This window comes from Scyliorhinus canicula, chromosome 2 (genome assembly GCF_902713615.1).
Source record: "Scyliorhinus canicula chromosome 2, sScyCan1.1, whole genome shotgun sequence".
Taxonomy (NCBI): domain Eukaryota; kingdom Metazoa; phylum Chordata; class Chondrichthyes; order Carcharhiniformes; family Scyliorhinidae; genus Scyliorhinus; species Scyliorhinus canicula.
Genome location: NC_052147.1, coordinates 32,916,719 through 32,939,049, shown reverse-complemented (window position 1 = coordinate 32,939,049; position 22,331 = coordinate 32,916,719). Strand labels below are relative to the sequence as shown.

The window sequence follows — 22,331 nt, the reverse complement described above, 5'->3', positions numbered from 1 at the left end:
AACTGAGGCAGAATTGGAGAACAAGTCATAATCCGCATTGCTGCTTGCCTTCAAGAGGCCTGCTGGGAGCAGGTCGTGTGTCTGCCTTGCAGGGCATTGGACATTGGAACCCAGAGGGGGAAAAAACCTGAGTGCAAAATGGAGGGAAAGAACAAAAGACGGGGCAGGATTTTCTGGCATGACCTCTCACAGGGATTGTCCAAATCCGCTGAAAGTCAACTGACCTTTGGCTGGGCCGCCTTATCTCCCCCGGCGGCCATGACTTCCAGTGACAAATCAGTCCCTGCCACAAACGTTAACCACTGACTCCAGCCTCCTGCCTGGCAACTGGTTCAGGCTACATCGGATCAAACTCTTCACAACCTTGGTGTCATGATTGACTCCGAGATGAGCTTCCAACCAGGCATCTCCCTGATTTTTAATCATTCCATCATTTCCCGCCATGCCGTCACCTGCTGAGGGCCAAAGCTCTGGAATTACCTCGCTAAATCTCTCCACCCACGGACTCCGTTCGCCTTCCTTTAAAACCTGCCTCTGATCCAGCTTTTAAGGTCGCCTGCCCTAATATCTCCTTATGTTGTACAGTGTCAGATTTGGTCTGATAACGTTGCCGTGCAAGTGCTTCACGTTTTGCTGTTTTAAAGATCCTTTAAATGCCGGTTGTTGTTCAATTGCACTGCTGTCTCATGGCTCCGAGGACCCGGGTTCGATCCTGGCCCCGGGTCATTATTGTGTGAAGTTTGCACATTCTCCCCATGTCTGCATGGGTCTCACCCCCACAACCCAAAGATGTGGAGGGTAGGTGGTTTGGCCACATTAAAATAATGATAATCTTTATTAATGTCACAAGTAGGCTTATATTAACGCTTCAATGAAGTTACTGTGACAATCCCCTTGTCGCCACACTCCGGCCTCTTTTTGGGTACACGGAGGGAGAATTGAGAATGTCCAGTTCACCTAACAAGCACATCCTTTGGACTGTGGGAGGAAACTGGAGCACCCGGAGAAAACCCACGCTGATACGGGGAGAAGGTGCAGACTCTGCACAGACAGTGACCCAAGCTGGGAATCGAACCTGGAACCCTGGCGCTGTGAAGCTGACCACTGTGTTACCATGCCGCCCAGATGCCCCTTATTTGGGAAAAAAAAGAATTGGGCACTTCCATTTAAAAATAATTTCACCGCAGGCAACATCTGAGGGCACTTGTGAGGGGGAAATAATGATAAGGGCAAAATGGAAATCGCAAATCACAGAATGGAGACAGTTAGTTAGGACCACGTCAGAACAACTTACTCATTCCTCCAAATCATGTTTAGTGCATTTTAGATTTTATGGGCGGGATTCTGCAATAATGGGGCGATGTCCCCATTCCGGCGTGATAACCGGCGCCAACCACTCCGCCGTCAACGGCCCCTGAAAGTGAGGAATTCTCCCCTTTCTCAGGGCTAGGTTGACGCCGGAGTGGTTCCCGCAGCTTCAGCCAGCGCCGAAGGGCCGGCGCGAGTTTGCGCATGCGCAGAATGGCCAACGCGATCTCGCGCATGCGTGGAACAGCCGGCATATTTCTGCACATGCGCAGGGGTTCACTTCTTCGTGCCGGCCCCCGGGCAATATGGCGGAGCCCTAAAGGGGCCCGGCGCGGAGGAAAGCAGGCCCCCATGGAGCCAGACCGCCCGCAGATCAGTCGGCCCCGATCGCAGGCCAGGCCACCGTGGGGGAACCCCCCTGGGGTCGGATCCTCTTCATACCTCTTCATTCCTCTTCATTCACCTGAGGAAGGAGCAGTGCTCCGAAAGCTCGTGTTTGAAACAAACCTGTTGGACTTTAACCTGGTGTAAGACTTCTTACTGTGCTCACCCCAGTCCAACGCCGGCATCTCCACAAAAAAGGGGAGAGCAGCCTATGGTACTTGGGAACTATGGCAACTTTTATTTCATGGAAAGAAAGCTTTTTTGACAGACATTCTCCTGAAGCAATTGTAGGACATAAGTTATATTTGGAGTTAACAGCAGACAAATTCATGTCTTTCCTGTGATGGGCAGTATGATACCATTTATTTTACCTGGTTTAAAATAGTGGACAGAGGAATGGATGAGCATATTAGCATTCATCTGCAACCATTACCAGCCATAACGTTTATCACAGCTTGTTTAAAATAGATAATAGATTGAGCAGCATTTAAAATGGAAGAAAATGATTGCTTGGGTACTCATCAGAACTTAATTTATTTTAGTGATAGTGGGTGGAATTTAATCCCCCTCCTCCCACCCCACGGGCCACTTCCCCAGGATCACTAAACAGCCACAGACCCCTAGTTGGGAACCCCTGATTTCAATGAAAACACATTGGAACTCTGAATGAGAATCTAAGGCATGTGATCTACACATTTGTATTAATCGTATTAAATCATTGCATGATTTATTTACTTTTCTGAAATAAAGTACATGTAATTTTATCCTATCATGACCTCGATTACACTTGGTGCTGGAGTCTTGTGTTCTGGTTTTTAGTATCTGCTGTGGCTCAGCAATATTTACAGGAACAATACGAAAGGCAGTGAGGAAGAAATCCCTGGACACTGAAGTCCAAAACTTCCTTTCGGAAGAGGAACGGGAAATGCAGCACGTGCAATGCAGTTGGGGGGTGGGGGTGATGCAGACCGACAATTGGACACCTACTTCAAACTCTACTTTCTGGTGTCATCTCTAGGTACATCCAGTCGACAGCAGCCCCTCTGTGCATGAGTTACCGAGCTTAATAGCAGTGTGCAGGCAAGCTACGGATTAGCCCAGTAATATGTCTCTGGGATTCCCAGCAACTGCAGTATTTTGCTTCTGCCGAAGTTTATCAAAGGTTACTTTCAACATTCCAGTGCAAAGGTGACCCCCATGCTTTAACTGCGTTTCGCAGAGAAAGTCATTCTCAGTTTCAGACTGATATGACCATCAATTCACTAGAGACACGATTGGAAGTAAACTGTGGTTTTAATAGTCTAACAACTGAGCCTGCCTGCGACCAGAGGAACTGAGAGCAGGCTCACAGCTGCAGCACTTTATACTTCTGGTAGTGGGAGGGGCCATGGGCGGAGCCAAAGATGGAGCCCTGTACAAGCTCCTCATCTCCCCCTATGGGCAGAGCCACGCAACGGCTCACATACAGAGCCCACAAGGACATAATACAATGCAATGCAATACAGTGTGAATTACAATATAGTGTGAATTCACCACATTCACCCCCTGTAAAAAAAATCAAGTTCGGCGGGGGTGACGGGTCTACAAGTTGAGCCGGTCCGGTGGCCGAGTCGTCCTTTGGGAGCGGCGGAGCACCGGGGTTGCAGCCCCTTCGGGTGGCTGGGTGGTGATGATCGATGTGGGTATGAGGGTGGACTCCGGGGATGTTTCGGTCCGAGCTTCATTCCTGACCGGTACGACGGGCTACGCAGGAAACCCATAGGCGCGGGGGCGCCGAGCATGGGCAGGGAACCTATAGGCGCGGGGGCGCAGGTTGTGGGGGGGTTGGGTGGGGTGTAGTGTGAGGGGTACCTCGGCGGTGGTGGTGGTGGTGGTGGATCCTGCAGGCGCCAGGTCACGGAGGGAAACAGTGTCCTGACGGCTGTCGGGGTATTCAATAAAGGCGTATTGGGGGTTTGAATGAAGTAGTAGCACTCTCTACTAGCGGATCTGTTTTGTGTGTCCGGACGTGCTTCCGGAGGAGAACCGGGCCGGTGTCCTCAACCAGGATGGGAGCGAAGCCCCCGTGGTAGTGCCCCTAGAGAAAACAAATAGTCATCCGTCAGGGGTCTGGTTGGTGGCGGTGCATAGGAGGGACCTAATTGCATGGAGCGCGTCGGGGAGGACCTCCTGCTAATGGGAGGTCGGGAGATTCCTGGACCGGAGGGTCAGTAGGACGGTCTTCCAGACTGTCGCGTTCTCCCTCTCCAGCTGCCCGCTACCCCTGGGGTTGTAGCTGGTAGTCCTGCTCGAGGCAATGCCCTTGTCGAGCAGGTACTGACGCAGCTCGTCGCTCATGAAGGACGAACCCCTGTTGCTGTGTACGTAGCTGGGGAAACCGAACAGGGTGAAGACACTGTGCAGGGCTCTGATGACTGTGTGGGAGGTCATATCGGGGCATGGGATGGCAAACGGGAAGCGGGAGAACTCATCGATGACGTTACGAAAGTACACATTTCGATTGGTCGAGGGGAGCGGCCCATTGAAATCGATGCTCAGGCGTTCAAAGGGCCGGAATGCCTTTACCAGGTGGGCCTTGTCTGGTCTATAGAAGTGCGGTTTGCACTCCGCGTAGATCGGGCAATCCCTGGTGATGGCTTTTACCTATTCGGTGGAGAAAGGCAGATTTCGGGCTTTGACGTAGTGGGTGAGCCGGGTGACACCCGGGTGGCAGAGGTTGTCGTGGATAGCCTTCAGGCGGTCGCCTCGCACTCTGATGCATGTGCCGCGGGACAGGGCATCTGGGGGCTCGTTGAGCTTCCCCGGTCAATATATATGATATCGTAATTATAGGTGGAGAGTTCGATCCTCCACCGCAAGATATTATCATTTTTAATTTTGCCCCTTTGCGAGTTGTCAAACATGAAGGCAACCAATCTTTGTTCGGTGATGAGGGTAATCCTCCTACCTGAGAGGTAGTTCCTCCAGTGCCGTACGGCTTCCACAATGGCTTGAGCTTCCTTTTCAACCGTGGAGTGTCGAAGTTCCGAAGCGGAGAGGGCTCGGGAGAAAAAGGCGACTGGTCTCCCTGCCTGATTCAGAGTGGCGGCGAGAGCTACCTCTGAGGCATCGCTCTCTACCTGAAAGGGGACGGATTCATCCACCGCTCGCATGGCGGCTTTGGCGATGTCCTCCTTAACGCAGTTGAAGGCCTGGCGGACCTCAGCTGACAGTGGGAAGAGTGTGGTCTTAAATAGTGGGCGGGCTTTGTCCGCATACTGGGGGACCCACTGGGCATAATAAGAGAAAAATCCCAGGCACCTCTTGAGGGCCCTGGGACAATGAGGAAGAGGGAGTTGTAAGAGGGGGCGCATACGGTCCGGGTCGGGGCCCAGGACTCCGTTTTCCACGACATAGCCGAGGATGACTAGCCTGGTTGTGCGGAAAACGCATTTCTCCGTATTGTAGGTGGGATTGAGTTTCTGGGCAGTTTGGAGAAATCGGTGGAGGTTGGCGTCGTGGTCCTGCTGATCATGGCCGCAGATGGTGACGATATCCAAGTACGGAAACGTGGCCCGCAGCCCGTACTGGTCCACCATTCGGTCCATTGTTCGTTGGAACACCGAGACCCCATTCCAGACGCCAAAGGGGATCCGGAGGAAATGGAAGAGGCGGCCATCTGCCTCGAACGCCGTGTAGTGGCGGTCCTCCGGGCGGATTGGGAGCTGGTGGTATACAGACTTCAGATCCACCGTGGAGAATATGTGGTACTGGACGATCTGGTTGACCATGTCTGCAATTCTGGGATGGGGGTACGCATCGAGGTGCCTGAACCGGTTAATGGTTTGCCTATAATCATCCACCATCCGGAACTTTTCCCCGGTCTTGACGACCACCACCTGAGCTCTCCAGGGGCTGTTACTGGCCTCTATGACTCCCTCACGTAGGAGCCGCTGGACTTTGGCTCTAATAAATACCCTGTCCTGCAGGCTATACCGCCTGCTGCGAGTGGCTACGGGTTTGCAGTTAGCAGTGAGATTAGCGAAGAGTGGAGGAGGGTCAATTTTTAGTGTCGCTAGACTGCAGATAGTGAGTGGAGGTAGGGGTCCGCCGAAGCTAAGTGTGAGGCTCTTGAGATTACATTGGAAATCGAGCCCGAGTAAGAGTGGGGCGTGGAGGTCGGGGAGTACGTACAGCTGGAAATTAGAGTAGCTGGCGCCCTGAATCGTTAGGGTCGCGACGGTGCGCTCTTGTATGTGGACTGAGTGCGAGCCCAAGGCGAGGGAGATAGTTTGCCATGCAGGGAAGATAGGGAGCGAACAGCGTCTTACTAGGTCAGGATGTACGAAGCTCTCGGTGCTCCCGGAGTCGAAGAGGCATGGCGTCCTGTACCCGTTGATTTTAACGGACATCATCGAGCTCTGGAGGTGCTTCAGACGCGCCTGGTCCACCGTGACTGCGTTGAGTTGCGGGTAGTCGGCGGCTCGATCAGCTGTGCTGGAATGGCCCCGTGGTGACTGTCCGTGCTTCGGATGCGTCTGATCCAACGTGACTGCGTTGAGTTGCGGGTAGTCGGCGGCTCGAATAGCTGTGCTGGAGTGGCCCCGTGATGACTGTCCGCTGAGGTCGTAGTCATCGAGGTTCAGTTCGGTTGATGGCCAAGATGGTGGCCCCCGTTGATCGCACGTGGCGGGTGATGAAGAAGATGGCGTCCAAGATGGCCGCCCTGTGGCTCGCACGTGGCGGGTGGCGAGGAAGATGGTGTCCAAGTTGGCGGCCCCCATGACTCACACGTGGCCGGCTGCGTGGAGGATTGCCAAGATGGCGGCCCCCATGAGTCGCACATGTCGGGTGGAGGATGAGTCGGCAGACACGCTGCAGCATTACGGGGTCTGCGGGCCTGCGAGTTTGGGAGGCGAGTGCTCTGGACTGTGGGGGAGTTATAAAGTTTTGATTTCGCCAGGCATACTTTGGCATAGTGTCCTTTGCGACCGCAGCTGCTGCAGGTCGCGTTGCGGGCCGGGCAGTGCTGCCGTGGGTGTTGGGGCTGGCCACAAAAATGGCAGGCTGGTGCTCCATAGTGGGTGGGTGGCCGGGCGGCGCAGTCGCTGGTCGGGGGCCCACGATGGGGTTGCTTGGTCCGCGGGGAATGAGTTCAGACTGCGGAACGTGACCTCCATAGTCGTAGCTAACTCTACCGTGTCCTCCAAGTTCTGGGCCCCTTTCTCAAGTAATCGCTGACGCACATAGTTAGACCTCAGTCCTGCAACGTATACATCACGGACAGTGAGTTCCATATGCTGGGAGGCCATTACAGCCTGAAAATTGCAGTCCCGAGCAAGAGCTTTTAAGTCGCGCAGGAAGTCCTCTAGCGACTCTGCGGGGCGCTGGCGGCAGGTCGTGAAAATGTGCCGTGCGTAGACCTCGTTAATCGGCCGCACGTACAATCGGCCGAGCATAGCCAGGGCCTCAGTATATGAGGTGGTACAATTGAGTTGCGTAGAGATACGATGGCTCACCCGTGCGTGCAGTAGGCTGAGTTTCTGCTCCTCTGTAGTCTTGGAAGTGCTTGATTCAGCCAGGTAGGCCTTGAAAAACTGAAGCCAGTGTAGGAAGATTTCCTTCGCCTTTGCAGCCTGCGGGTTGAGTTCTAGTCGGTCAGGTTTGAGGGCTGATTCCATAGTAGTTTTCTTCAAGTTTCTAAGACTATTAAATTGATGTGACCATCAATTCACTAGAGACACGATTGGAAGTAAACTGTGGTTTTAATAGTTTTACAACTGAGCCTGCCTGCGACCAGAGGAACTGAGAGCAGGCTCACGGCTGCAGCACTTTATACTTCCGGTAGTGGGAGGGGCCATGGGCGGAGCCATGGGCAGAGCCAAGGTGGAGTCCTGTACAAGCTTCTCATCTCCCCCTATGGGCAGAGTCGCGCAACGGCTCACATACAGAGCCCACAAGGACATAATACAATGCAATGCAATACAGTGTGAATTACAATACAGTATGAATTCACCACACAGACATTTTGGGACGAACTTAAAACTGCATGTAAAAAGAAAATAAGTCGAATTGCCCATTAGTTGAAACCAAGAGATTTATGTCCATTTCAACATGTGATGTGAGCTGGCACAGGACAGAAAGCTTGTGATCACTCCTTGTTGTGTTCCAAATCAGTTATCTCACTTGGGAAAAGCACATTCCTGTTGACAAAGCTGCACTGGCAGAACATGTTAACAGGTCAAGTACCTATCCAAGGATAATTCCACATGTCAGAAAGACCTGGACTGGATTTTCCGTGCATTATGTTTGCACCTTCCGAAATGTACACCCATCTGCCAGCTTGCCTGGGGTCCTGTTTGCAAAGTATTTTGCGAGATGTGGTGGAATCTCCCCAGATGACCCATTTTCATCCTGTCGCTGGCACAGGGCGTTAACCTTGATCCTGCCACCAGCGTGTCTGGAGCATCAGATACGTATCACCACCTGTCGCCAATCCCGCTTTCCTTCATGATGCAAGATTCTCCACCTCTTCGGTAACTCCACTACCAGTGGCGCGAGGCAGAGAATTCTGCCCAAAGTATTCTGAATCTAAGATGCCATGCCGCCCCCTTACACGATTTGAGCATCTACAGTGCTTTGCTCTTGTATGCCATGCTCGCGTGTTGGCTCTGGGGCATTTTGTTGCAGAAGTACATATTGTTGCAGTCATATTATTGTGGTTGCGGCCACAATGCACCTCATTTTTAATAGTGCAGGTTAGCTTTGACTGGTGCAATGAAGTTGCAGTTTTGAACCCCCTGCTGATGCATGCAACCGGTGAACAGCACATTTTGAGTTGGCTCTATGCAGTAATCATTGAATTGAGCAGACAGCGCAAAGTTGGCGTGCAGCTGCCATCCATTGAATGAGTATGAGGTAACCGCAGAACATTCTTGCAGCTCGCCAACCCGCCCACCACACATGCTTTGGGGGATTACCCAGTTTAGCCCTCTGAGAGTTGACCTTTCAGTGATCAGGACAATTATTGAGCCATTACTTACTTCAAACGTAGGTTCAACAATATACGACCCGACCGCTGGAGAACGCAGCTACACTTTGCATGTCACAATACTGTTAAAACAAGATTTGTATTCTAATTCAATAAATGTAGTGCTGAATCCAGAGACAGCCATGAAGGGGAAATCATAATCCAAACCAGACTAAAGTTTTCCTGAAACAAAAGTATAATTCTTATAGTTAGGTTTACAAATATAATTAATGAACCTTCCCTCCATCTCTGATATTCTCCAAACCCAGAGATGTATAACACAGTTATTTTGTCAACGTCTCAGAGAATCTAATAAATTGCTAGCAATAGATTTACTCCTTCAACTGTGTTGGAAAAATGATTGTGAACTGTGTTGATGTCCAATGGGTTGGAATGCTGAAATTACTGTTTGACGTGGAACATCTCCATGGGGGCATGTCGGGATGAGTGTCTGTGAAAAGGTTTAAAGGGTTTTTGCCCAAGCTGCTTCCAAAATGCTTTCACATTGCTTTTGTGGTGAATGTAGGATTGTTATTTGTTGCAGTAATGTTATTAAAAACCTTGGTTTAAGATACATACAGGCACTATATATGTCTGCTAAAGCTGTGATTAAAGGGTCGTAAAAGTGAGATGATCTTTGACGTTAACCATTGACTTGTTTACAGGTAGATGGCTAATTAAACATCGTTTTGAGTTTGGAGAATCCCTGCTGTGTAGATAATTTATGAAGGTTGGTGCTTAGTTCTGGATAAACAAGTCTTGGAACAACTTAGTGGGAGGAGACCCAAGAAACCTTATGATATAATTAAGGCGTGGAGCCAGGCTTGTTTGCAGTTTGCCATAGGATTTTAGTCTGACAAGACAGGTCTTCAGCTGGCTCATGAATGGTTTCTCCAAGGTCTTTGCATAGAGTAAAGCAAGTAAACCAGATTGTTAATTATTTATGTGGTCTTTGAACTATATTGATTTGCTTAATTGGAATATATATAGTTGCAGGTGTAGGGAGTAAGTTAAAGTTGTTCTGCTTATTGAAGAACTGTTTTAGCTGTTAACTGTAAAGTGGTTACTTTGTTGCTCATGTGATTAATTCTGAGTGTGATCGAACCGAGTTGCAGAGTCCTGTGTCGAGCGCGTTTAGCCGGGTGTTTCCCAACCCTCGCAACGCTAGGAAAGACCATGCTATCGAACAGGACCCTGTTGCAATCTGGGGCCTCAGCAGGGAACAATTAATGCTCAATTAAGGGCCTCATTCACCACCACTCCAGTATAACAGGCGGTGGAAAAGGACTGTGCCCAATGTGCAGCCTGGTAGTTTTAACGCTACAGGCTGCTGGCCAGTGAAGGTGGGGGGGGAGGAGTGTGCTTCCCTCTTGGGGCACCTGATGCTATTCAGAGGCCCTCCTCCCACAGTCATGCCTCCCCACATCTATCCTCACCACCCTTTCCCCTTCCCTGTCCGACCCCTCCCTCACTGTCCACCTGTCTCCAGCAAGATCCTGGATATAGTTGAATGTCCGGGTCCATAGCTGAACACTACCCTCCTGGCCTACCTGCACCACCAGCAATGACCACCGCTCCTGATTGGCGCTGGTAGTGTGCAGAGACTTGGCCTCTGAGTAGCCAGAAACTCTCGAGACGAGGGACTTTCGCCACCATTGGGCAGAAATCCCTCCTCGTAGTATCACCCAAAAAATTAAAGTGGGGCACGTTAGCTAATCGGAGGCAGGCTTGTCTCTGTGACACCATCAGTGTCACATTGAAACCATGGGATGTAAAGCATTGGCAACTTCCCCTCAGCCTGAAGCCCCATCCCCTATGAAGTACAAAGATCCCAGACAGTAACAATGTGGAGACAGAAGAGACTAAGCGATCTGTTAATGCAGAGGCAACCCTGCTTCCCTGGTGGATGAAAACTGTGATGTTGCTGATCTAGTCACACTTCTGCCTTACGTTGGAAGACAATCTTCGGGGAGCAGTGAATTCCACTCTATGTAACTGGTTTATTAAATAAAATGATGAACTCTTTAATGTGTCCGAGGATGAAATCGGCAAGCATTTTACACTGGCACGTGCAGTAATGATTGTTTTATGTGTTTTTGCGATACATTTCGTTTTAGTTCTGTACACTTGCCCAATACCCATGAAATATTTGCTCGTCAGCTGTCTGGCTTCAAATAGGATTAGTGTCAGGGGTATTGATTACACAGGGCAGCTTGTGATACATTGGGGTGCAATCTGTTTGATCTCTCTGGAGATGCAGCCTCTGTAAAAATACATTTGCTTCTGAAATAATTGTGCCACGGTTCTTGATATTATGGACATTGATTCTTGATGAGAATATCATGCTGTGATTTTCTGCTTGAAGGCTGCATCCTGTGTCCTCATATGTTCAATCTAATATTTGCACTGTGCCATCCAGTTCTCACATACTAGCATTTAACTTTGAGATGTTCAGTTCCACTGTCTTGGTGTTTCAACACGTTTTCAGATGTGGGAAAGTGAATTCTAATTTATTATTGTGTGGCTACTGTATTGTGTGGAGATCTAAATATTTAGCGAACTGAAAAATAAGACTTGACTGCAATACTATTTCCAATTTGCAGATTACTAATGTGTCCCATTTATCATCATTACACTGCAGTCGTTAAATTTGCAAAGGAGATCAAAATTACTAAGGTCATTAGTTGCTTGCTCGCCATATTTTCGCGAAATAAACACAACCATTAAGAATCCTACCAAATATGTTAACAGAATTTTTTTTGTAATATAGATCCATAAGGAAACCTGTGGATTTTTTAAAATCAATTTGAAACCATAGCGATGATAAGCATGACTAAATGACTGTGTTGCGGATCAATTAATTCTCTCCAGATCAGGTCATGCTGACTTGAACATGTCAGAATTCATCAAATCTTTGCGTGGATTAAGGGCACGATTTAACGGGAAAAGAACAGAGTCCTGTCATGGGTGAGCACTGGGAGCGACCACGCTATCAAACGGGGTTATTTTTTTGAGCTTCAGCAGGGAAGGCCCCGACCAGGCTGCACAAACCTTCATATTTCCTAAACTGAGGACTCCACACGTCAGTACAGGTAAAAATGATGCCCTGATCTCTCGATCCCCCAATGTGATCCTCAGACCCCTCCAACTTACCTTTTTGGGGGTCCTCGAGCCCTTCTCACCCCACCTCATAATGGCAGAGCATCACCCGGGCCTGATCCTTGGCATGGGCGAAATGTAACCTGGCAGTGCCCCTGGCACCCTGGCAGTGCCAGGCTGGTGCCCAGCTGCCATCCTGCTCAGAGGCTGACTGCCTGGGGCTTCCAATCACCTGTGAGACCCCCTCAAGTGCCGTTCCATCTGGTCCAAGTTTGTGGAGACCAGGGACTGGATTCTCCGCCGGCGTGATTCTCCGTTTTGCCAGCACCCGGGGGTTTCCCGACGGCGTGGGGCTGTCCCACAATGGGAAATTCCATTGACCGGCTGGCGTAACGGAAAATCCCGCCGGCGGGTCGGGGCAAAAATGTGGCCAGGTGGAGAATTCAGCCCCAGTACTAAACGGTGCCCAGCTGGGGTCTCCTTGGCAGGGCTATTAGATCCCGGGGGCTGGTTAGCTCCGGCGGAGAGATATTTAAATACAGAAATTTAGGCAGGATCAACATCACAGTGTCTCACAGGGTCCCATTAGATCCTGCGAGGAGTGGCAAGTCAGTTAAATCCAGCCATATCACATCCCAAGTGATATTTCATCGCTCTACATATTTTTTGCAATAAACGCTTTGAAAAAAACTCTGTTGCTTAGATCTAATATTGCTGGATTTATTTTGGTACCTGGCATGGGGGATGTTTCAGAACTACCATTAAATATTGCCAATATTCTGGTAATGTTTCTGGGTTTTTTTAGATATCTGGTGGGCAGGGTGTTAATGTTGCAATGCTGTCACGATGAAATGCATTCTGTAGTTGTAAGTGAGAGCAACTAATTGGGGAAAGGTTACGTCATTATTCTTCAGTATATACAAGAACTGCATTGCTGTGTTGGGAATCAGAGTGGGCCAATTAATGCCCCAGAAACTGCACTGTGTGGGTTTAAAAAGGCAAAAATGGGGTGTGAAGTCACACACGGGGCCAGTGTGTGAGCTACAAAAGTTTCCTGAACCCAGAAGAATATTCAGCTTTGTATCATAATATGTCTCCGGCTTGTCAAAGCAGATAGTCACTTACCTTCCCGAAGCTGCCTTTCCCTAGGACACTGAGGAAGGTGAATACGTCAATGCCCAGTTTGCGTTGTACTTGCTGGCTGTTACTGTTACTGCTGTCTACTGTATCATCCAGGGCCTCGTTTTCTTTGTGGTTCTTATGACTCTGCCTCTTTTTGAAGAAAAGGAATGTGTAAAGAGTTACTGTCGCACACAGGGAATTGAATAACTAACATCAACTAATAAATGTCCCTGGATTGCATAAACGAAAGAGTAAAACAAAATAGGGTGCGATTCTCTGTCAGCTGACACCGGAATCGTGAAACATGATTGGGTGGAGAATGTGGCGCCATCTGAAAATCCAGGTTGTGCCAGATGCCAAACGGAACGCCATGCTCTGGTGCCTCAACTGCGGTGTGAATGCATTCTGTGCCGCAGCCGGTGTGGGAATACACATTATACAGTAAAGTCCGATGGCATATCATTAACAGACCCGGCCCACCATTTTCTGTGCATTCCCTGATGCTTCGCCTCCGACAGGAGGAATTACCGGTGGCGAGTTTCGCTTGTGGTATTTCAAATTGGGAAACGGGAGCTGTGGCCGCTGAGGGTGTGGAAGGGGTTACAAACAGTGTCTAACATTGCTATAGTGTGCTATTGCTATTGCTGACAGTTGGGCCGCCGGCCAGGGGGTGTCGGCCGGGACCGAGGGGAGGGGGGGTTGCATTGGGGGAGGGGCTAGGAGGTGGGCCATGGGGTCGAGATGGCCAGGCATGGACCGCCATTGCCACAGCTTGCGAGGCAGCCATGCAGCATCGCATGTCAATGACTGACCACTAGAAACTCAGTACCATGGGTCATATGGTTGCCACCCCCCTAGATACCCTCTGGCTCCAGCCGGCCCATCCAGCCGACTGACAAGATAGGCGTGCTCCAGCACAACTAGTGCCATCATCTTGGCTGTGATGAGGGTCGGCATGTATTGGAATTGCGTGAGTTCTACGTGGCCCCAGTGCTGAGCCATTAACGGTACCACTTTTGTCCACGTAGAACATTCGTGATTCAGTCTCGGCATCAGCACTTCGTCTCTCTCTCAAACGGAGAAATCGGCGCAACATGTTTCCTGAAGGGAACAGAGATAGACTCATGAGTATCAAGTCATGACAGACAATACTACTTAATAGAATCAGACAGCAAGGAAAGAGGCCATTCAGCCCATTCAGATAGCCCTCTGAAAGGGCTACTGATTAGTCCCATACCTGCTCTTTCCCTATAGCTTTGCCATTTCTTCCTTTTAACTGCTTAACACTGTAAGCTTCTTAATCCTGTACTTTGTGACTGAATTACAGTCATGAGCTTAATGTGTGCAACACGATACCAACACTAGTAATGTTTCTATTGTTGGAAATACGGTTTGAAAACAAACCTGCAACAATGGAATTTTGTGTTCTGTTGAAACATAATCACAAGCCTCCTGTAATGAGGAATATAGAGTTGGAGATCTGAATCGTAACATACAGGAGTCAATTTTATAACTTTGTGCTGCTGGTGTGAGTTTCATGCAAGAAGAGAGCAAATTGGGAATAATGAAAATTCAGGCCCCAGAAAGATCTCTCCGAGCCCAAGTTTCTGATATATTTTCCCATCACTCGGAACTCATTACCGGGTGTTAATGTTGCAAAGCTTTCACAATGTAGAGCAAGCTCTAGTTATAGTGAGAGCAACTGTTACTAAATGGTACGGTTGGGGCATTATTCTGAAGTATATATGAGAACTGGTTTGAATCCGAGTGGAGGGGAAGGAAAAGAAGTCCGTGCCCACCTGTCCTCCTGGGCTTTGTGAATAAACCTATGTTAAGGAAAGACTGGCTCCAGATTTCTGTAAATGAACAGCAGCACATGCCGACTCTTTGGAAATGGGTTCATGATACAGTACTGTTACATGCAGTATTGAGTGGGGGGGGGGGGGGGGGTTCTCCCAGGTGAACTCTCTGAAAGATGATACCATCTGTACTCAAGACTGAGATCAAAAGTGATGGATTGCCTCTCGTAGAGCCAGAGAGCATGGGAGACCAATTGGTTCATCGTATCAATTCTGGCTCTTTGTTTAATTGTAGAACAACTTTAATACAGAAAATACACTTGTGTTGTGTTACGAGGAGTTCCTGGAATTTTACAACATTGGAAGGGGGCCTCAGAAGCAAAAATGGTTGAGAATCTCTGACTTTGAACATCATGGTTGGAAATGCTGCTTCATAGACTACAGCTCGATTACTGAAGCCTGCTAATTCACATCAGCGCCGCATTTTAATGTACATGCATTACAGACTTTCAGATCTATCCTTTGAGACTGGGTTGCGTCCGTCCCTCCTGTAAACCTGGTGAACTGAAGCACTGGCATGTTTGTCCAGTGACTTTCAATATTGTTCATTGAATCGTGTCATTGTTCATGTGTGAAACTCTCAAGTTGTAAAAGCATTTTAAAGGTATATCATTACTTGTTTCAACTGCTGTTTTGAAAAATAAAGTACAAATGCCCCACTAAAAAGCCACACCATAAATAAAGGATGTGGAACAGAAGCGAAGAAAGAAACCACAACAATGAATTTGCTAAGGGTGCATGCAACGGGCAGACAGCAGCTCATTTGAAACAAACACTTAATAAAAACACACAATTTGATTCAACTTCCTCTGATGATCGGCTAATTCTCTTAACAGTTTGGTCGATAGAATATCATCTGCAACTTTTTTTATACTTATAACACTTGACCCCCCCCCCCCCCCCCCCCCCCCAGGCATGTGAATCATTTTATTTGGCCTTAATGAAAGCTAGGGCAAGGGGGAAAAAAAAGTCATAAATGTAATTAAAAGGCTTTAGGGATTCTACTGAGTCCCATTCAAAAGAACTACTTGCTGCAAATTTATTTACAAGTGGCAAATTATCTATCATAATTCCTCATGAATTTGTACGTTGTCCAAAAATCGTACTCCAATGAACTAAGCTAGTGGATTTTTATTTCCATTTCTCAGCTGAGGACCACGTGCTTCATATTCAGCTGCTGAACCAAGATTTGCACTTTACGTCTTGCACAGAAATCTGGCGCATGTCATAAGATGGGAACTGAAATAGGAATAATTTCCAGTGCTATTTTATAATTAAACATCACCAAATTGCTTGTGAACTTTGAACCAAAGGACAAGCTGCAGTGTATTCTACAGCAAACTTTTGTGAGGGCCCCAAAGAATCCAGCACGAGTTTTCAGGATACAAAGAAATAACATTTATTTACAATAACATATATACACACAGCTGCAGTAACAACTTCCCTTGCTGGTCACTCCTCTCTCTCTGCTGGTTCCAAACTGGCCAGCTCTATTTATGCAGGGGGTCTGCTAATGATTTCTCCGCCCCCACCCCCCTCATTGGGGAAGCTCATACTCCCATAGGATTGTGGGATTGTCATTAGTCCCCAGCCAATGGTAAGCAGGCAGGTTATAACACAAACCCAATAAATGGCAGAGGAAAGTATTGAAAAATTACTCAATTCTTTATTAATAATGAAATAACTGGCAGTGATCCAATACGGAAAAGTATAAGTGAATAGCCAAGCTGTATCATTACTGGACTTGAGCCAACATCAGAGAGACCACAGGTATGATATAAAATAGTTGTCATGTGAGGATATGTCTGTATTGTTAGTCATTTTACTAAATATACTGGAATGAGTGCTTTTCTTGCCCTTTCTTCATTGTCTCTTTATTTAATAAAACTACGAGATGAAAGGGACCCACAGTTTCTGATTGTAATCCGGTTATAACTTGGCGTGGTTCATTAAGCTTCCATTTCTTCAGTTTACAAGAAACAAAGGCACACAGGAACAGGAGTAGGCCATTTAGCCCTCAGGCCTATTCAACCATTCAACGTGATTGTGGCTGATCTGCAACATATTTCCACCCGCTCACCTTTAACCATATCCCTTTAACCTATATCCCTATATACCTTTATCCTATAACCCTATATACCTTTATCCTATATCCCGACATACCTTTATCCTGTATCCCTACATACCTTTATCCAATAACCCTAAATACCTTTATCCTATATCCACACATACCTGCAACCTAACGCAACACACTCGTCTTTGTCCCATATTCCTATTAACTTTTATCCAAATGCCGGCATACATTTATTAATCATTTAAAAAAAAATTTAGAGTACCCAATTCATTTTTTCCAATTAAGGGGAAATTTAGCATGGCCAATCCACCTACCCTGCACATCTTTGTGTTGTGGGGGCGAAACCCACGCAACCACGGGGAGAATGTGCAAACTCCACACGGACAGTGACCCAGAGCCGGGATCGAACCTGGGACCTCGGCGCCGGGAGGCAGCACTGCTAACCACTGCGTCTTTTATTATTATTGATAAGAATCTTTATTATTGTGACAAGTAGGCTTACATTAACACTTCATTGAAGTTACTGTGAAAAATCCCTGGTCGCTACACTCCGGCGCCTGTTGGGGCACATAGAGGGAGAATTCAGAAGTCCAAGTCACCTAACAAGCACGTCTTTTGTGACTTGTGGGAGGAAACCAGAGCACCCGGAGGAAACCCACACAGACACGGGGAGAACGTGCAGACTCTGCACAGCCAGTGACCCAAGTGGGAATCGAACCCGGGACCCTGGCACTGTGCAGCAACAGTGCTAACCACCGTGCTACAGAGCTGCCCATATCATATATCCCTACATACCTTCCACCTATATCCCTACATACCTTTATCCCTACCTATCTTTATCCTATATCCTGCATACCTTTAACCTATTTTCCTACATACCTTTATCCTATACCCCTACATACTTTTATCCTATATCCCTCCATATCTGCGACCTAACTCCACACACTCATCGTTGTTCGATATCCTTACATACCTTTTGTTAAGAAAAATATATCAAACTCCTATTTATAATTAACAATTGATCTCATGTCACTTGCCATTTGCGAAAGAGATCCAAACTTCTACCACTCTTTTGGGATTTTACAATTTCACCCCCTCCCCTCACCCCACCATTCAAAAGTAGGGAGGCAGGTGGTGTAGATTAATGTGCCATGGGAGCTGGGAGCTACACCTTGCCCGCTGCCTACCTGGCTCAGCTGGATTTTATCAGTGGCTGAGGAGGCAATTGAGCCAATTGAGGACCTGAATTGTTATTGTACCAGCAGCAGGATTCTCAACACCATGTAATTAGCGGTTGTGTGCTGAGGAAGGGTCCCACTTATTGGGCACCCTGTGCCCAACAAATGTTCCACCTCAAGGCAGTTCCTCACCTCACATATGGCCCCTCCTTCCCTGCCCTGCCGAACCCGATGCCCCACTCTGCCCATCGGGGCCTTGCATCTTGGCCCCTAAGAAACTCCAGACTTTCCTGCATGGTGGGGAACGTGGCTGCTCTTTAGTGGGGACTGCCTGTAGCTCCAGCAGTGGCCATTATGCCCAGTGGCACTATTGGGACCAGGTAGCTGTCAGCCTTTTGATTGGTTTGCAGCTCTTTGAGATGGACTTCATCCCAGATGGGAGTGGAGGTCTTACTGTGAGCCAGTCAATGGTCTGAAGGCAATTAAAAATTGCTGCCGTGTGGCTGTGCCAAGCTGAACTGTGCTTGCCCCTGACTTTTTAACTGGAGGACAGAGACACTTCATCCGTGTAAAATCCCAGCTTTTCTGTGCAGATGTGTTTCCTAATTTTACTTCGGAATGATCTGCCTTTAATTCTTAAACTATGATCCATCCTGGCCCCTCCCAAGTGGGCAAAATGTTTTCTCTCTATCCAGTCTATTTGTTCGTCTTAATATTTGAAATCTTTGATGAAATCATCCCTTAACCTTTTAAATTCCTGAGAATATCCCCTTAGATTGTGTAATGCCCTCTTTTAACTTATCCCTTAAAGTCATGGTATCATTCCTGTAAACCACGCTGCACTTCTTCCAAAGCCTTTCTGAAGATTTATTACAACAGGAGCGGAACCAGAGTGTCAGCAGTTCCATTGAATCCCAATATTTGGATAGCTGGGACCCAGTGACAGCAGAAATGAGTTTAACAGGCCACTTATTTCTACAACACCTGCCATCATGCTTACCTGAAACAAGCAGAGATGTCATCAGAACTCCATCGGGCTGACCAGAATTAATTGAAACTGTTTAACTCATCATGCTAACTTGCAGTTAATGGGCATTTGGTTTTTAATTGAATCGGTTTATACAATACTAATTCTCAGAAACGTAATGAGCAGTAACAACTGGCAGTGACAGCTTTATTGCAGCTGAATATATTTTTCCAGGAATATGTGCTTATTCCGTGAGAAGTTGAATTGAGTGCAATTAATCCTAAATAGGCAACACAGTGATGTCATTGCACATCTGTTTGCTGAGTCAACTTGACTGTATCAGATTCCACCTATATCCCAGTGCTGTGTGTAAGCACTGTAGTTTCAATAGTTTCACTACGTCATTTTTGCATGTTTACATTTAGTTCAGTTAGTTTCCTCCTCTCCCTCCCTCTCTCACTCACTCACACACTTACAATCTCTCTCTCTCATTCCTCTCTGTGGAAACACATACGCGGGATGAGTTCCATTCCACTAACTAAAGCTATGATCCATATTGTCCATAACATTGGAACATTGGAATTAGGAGAAGGAGTAGGCTATTCAGCCCTTCGAGCCTGCTCTCCCATTCCACCTGATCTGGTTGCAGCCTCAACTCCAGTTTACCATCTACCTCTTTAACCTTCGAACCTTTTGCCTTTCGAAAATCTGTCCAACCCAGCCTTGAATAACTTCAAGGGCCCAGCCTCCACCGCTTTCTGGGTGGAGAATTCTTCGATAATATTAATTATAATATATTTTTCAATACAGGAGAACCTTCTACCTGCCTAACTGTTCAGCTAACTAGCATCTATATTTCAATCCTAAGAACAATCCATCTCATTTGCTTGTGATAAAAAAACACAACATTTGGAGAATGAATTAACTCACTCAAACAAGTTTGGCAAAACAAATAAAATGACAAGTCATTGACAATTTCTCTAAATGCTTAACTTCTAATAGTAACGTAACCTGTTGCAGCCTTATAATTATGCTTTCTGACATTATCTGAACCACTATCCACGTGATTCTCCCAAGCAGCAGTCCTGGCCATTGTTTTTTTAAATACACCTCGGGTGCAATTCAGAGGACTTAAACTAAGTCCAGTTTTGGGCACATTTGAATTGGGGCTGGATTCTCCGATTCTGCGGCTATGTCCGCAGGATCCGTCTGCTCTTAAGACCAGAAAGTCGGCGCCACCTCTGCACCGATCCTCCGCAAGGTGAGAGGCTAACATCTGCGCCATGTTAAGCGCCTGGCTTTACCAGCGGATTCGGCCGGGGAATGGCCGGGTCCGTGGCCGCGCATGCACATGGCGGCTGCGGCGGCCGTGCCGTGCAACGTGATGCCAGCCGCGCACAGACTCGACCGGTCAAAAACTGCCCTCCTATAACCGGCCCCGCCGAAGCCCCTCCTGCCAGTGGAACGCGCCCCCCCCACGATTGTGGCGGTGCTGGACACACTCCGCAGACGCCACGCGAGGACCCCGAATAGTGTGAGCACACATGAGCATTGGGGGAGGGCCTCAGGTGACGTCCTGAGGTTGTCCATACGGCGTGTGGCGTACTCCCCGTGCGGCGTACTCCCCGTGCGGCGTACTCCCCGTGCGGCGTACTCCCCGTGCGGCGTACTCCCCGTGCGGCGTACTCCCCGTGCGGCGTACTCCCCGTGCAGCGTACTCCCCGAGTATGCTGCTTTCGAGGAGGGCAGAGCATCGCAAAAACGGCACCAGGGTAAACGTGGATTCTCCGGCCGATCGGCCAACGTGATTTCGCTGTCAGCAATCGGAGAATCCTGCCCGGAGTGTTTATCGGTGGCTGCAGCGCCGAGATTCACCCCACTATTCACCGGCATTTGGCTGGTTTTTTGGGCCTCGGGAATTTCTCCCCGATAAAGTTGATAAAGTTGATTTCCTGCACTGGCGAGCTGAGAGCTCACCAGCAGGACTGCTCCTCGCAGATCGGGCGCCATTTTCACCGGCTTCCCTAATCTCTAGACCCACCACCCCCCTTTCAGGACACATCCTTCACCCCCCCCCCCCCCAACCTTCTCTTGGCCCCTAGAAACCCCCCCCCCCCCCCCCAACCCCATTTTAATGGGCAACGTCCCCTGGGCCCAGCCCCTGGCAATGCCAAACTGGCACCCGGGAAACTTGGCACTGCCAGCCTGGCACCCTGGCAGTGCCAGGTTGGCACACTAGGTGCCCAGATGGCATTGCCAGGACTGGCGGTGCCTGAGTGCCAGGGGGACTGCTAGGATACTACCCTGCCCTGTCCCCGATCCCCGGGATCGCTAATGGCCTGCGAGATGTCCGGAGGTGCCACCACACCTGGTCCACATTTCTGGAAACCAGTGCCAAACGGCACCCTGGCAAGGTCTCACAGGCGCAGCCGTTGACTCCTGCTGCGCAACGTGGTGGCTGAATCGTGCCCATAATTATAATTTAACAAACGCCTCTTACTTCTCTGGAGTAGAAAAATGAAGGGGGTAAAAGAGAAAACAAAACTTTTAAACTGAAATCATTCTGCTGTTGTTCAACAGTTATTCTTCTGGAACCCAGGATATCTTGATCAGATTTGTTAGCTTTCAAGAAGCACGCAGAGCACAGAAACTTTCAAAAGCATTGCAGGCAGGCAAAACTGATTTTGTTGGTTTTCTTGGACATTTTATGTGGAGTCATTTTATAATTAATACTTGAGTGAAGCAAATAAATGGAGTTTGATTCTTGTGGCAGTTTAAAATTATGCACGTACGGTTGAATACTCATCTCAGGGAGTGAGCACAATGGGTCGGATCGGATTGACTCCCTAGTATACAGTCATTACAGTCGAATAGCAAGTCGGGCAGTAAATCTGATATTGCCCGTTTTGCACCACCGTCCATGATAACTATCATTACGTACGATATACAGCACAGAAACAGGCCATTCATCGTAACCAGTCACGCTGGCATTTAGAGAGGGCTGGTTTAGCTGAGTGGGCTAGACAGCTGGTTTGTAATGTAGAACAAGGCCAGCAGCGTGGGTTCAATTCCTGTACCAGTTTACCCGAACAGACGCCAAAATGTGGAGACTAGGGGCTTTTCACAGTAACTTCATACTTGTGACAATAAAAGATTATTCTTATTATTATGCTACACTTGAGCGTCCTCTCATCTTTCTCATTAAATCAATCATTGTAATTCTCTATTCCCTTGTCCCTCAGATGCTTACCTAGCTTCCTATTAAATACAACTCTGCTGTCCACTTCAATCACTCCCCGTGTTAGCGAGTTCCACATTCTTACCACTCTTT

At 48.2% G+C, this 22,331-nt stretch overlaps 1 protein-coding gene across 3 annotated transcripts in view; it reads left to right on the top strand.

The window, feature by feature from the left end:
- prkcha (protein kinase C, eta, a) overlaps positions 1-22,331 on the top strand; it is a 268,817-nt gene that overhangs the window by 81,068 nt on the left and 165,418 nt on the right. Inside the window, exon 1 of one of the 3 annotated variants that reach the window (XM_038775526.1) lies at positions 9,559-9,599. The exons of the other annotated variants lie outside the window; for them this stretch is intronic. Coding sequence (XP_038631454.1) covers positions 9,582-9,599 — 18 coding nt within the window. The 5' untranslated portion in view covers positions 9,559-9,581. Of the gene's footprint in view, positions 1-9,558; positions 9,600-22,331 lie in introns of those variants that run through there. 3 annotated transcript variants of the gene reach the window in all.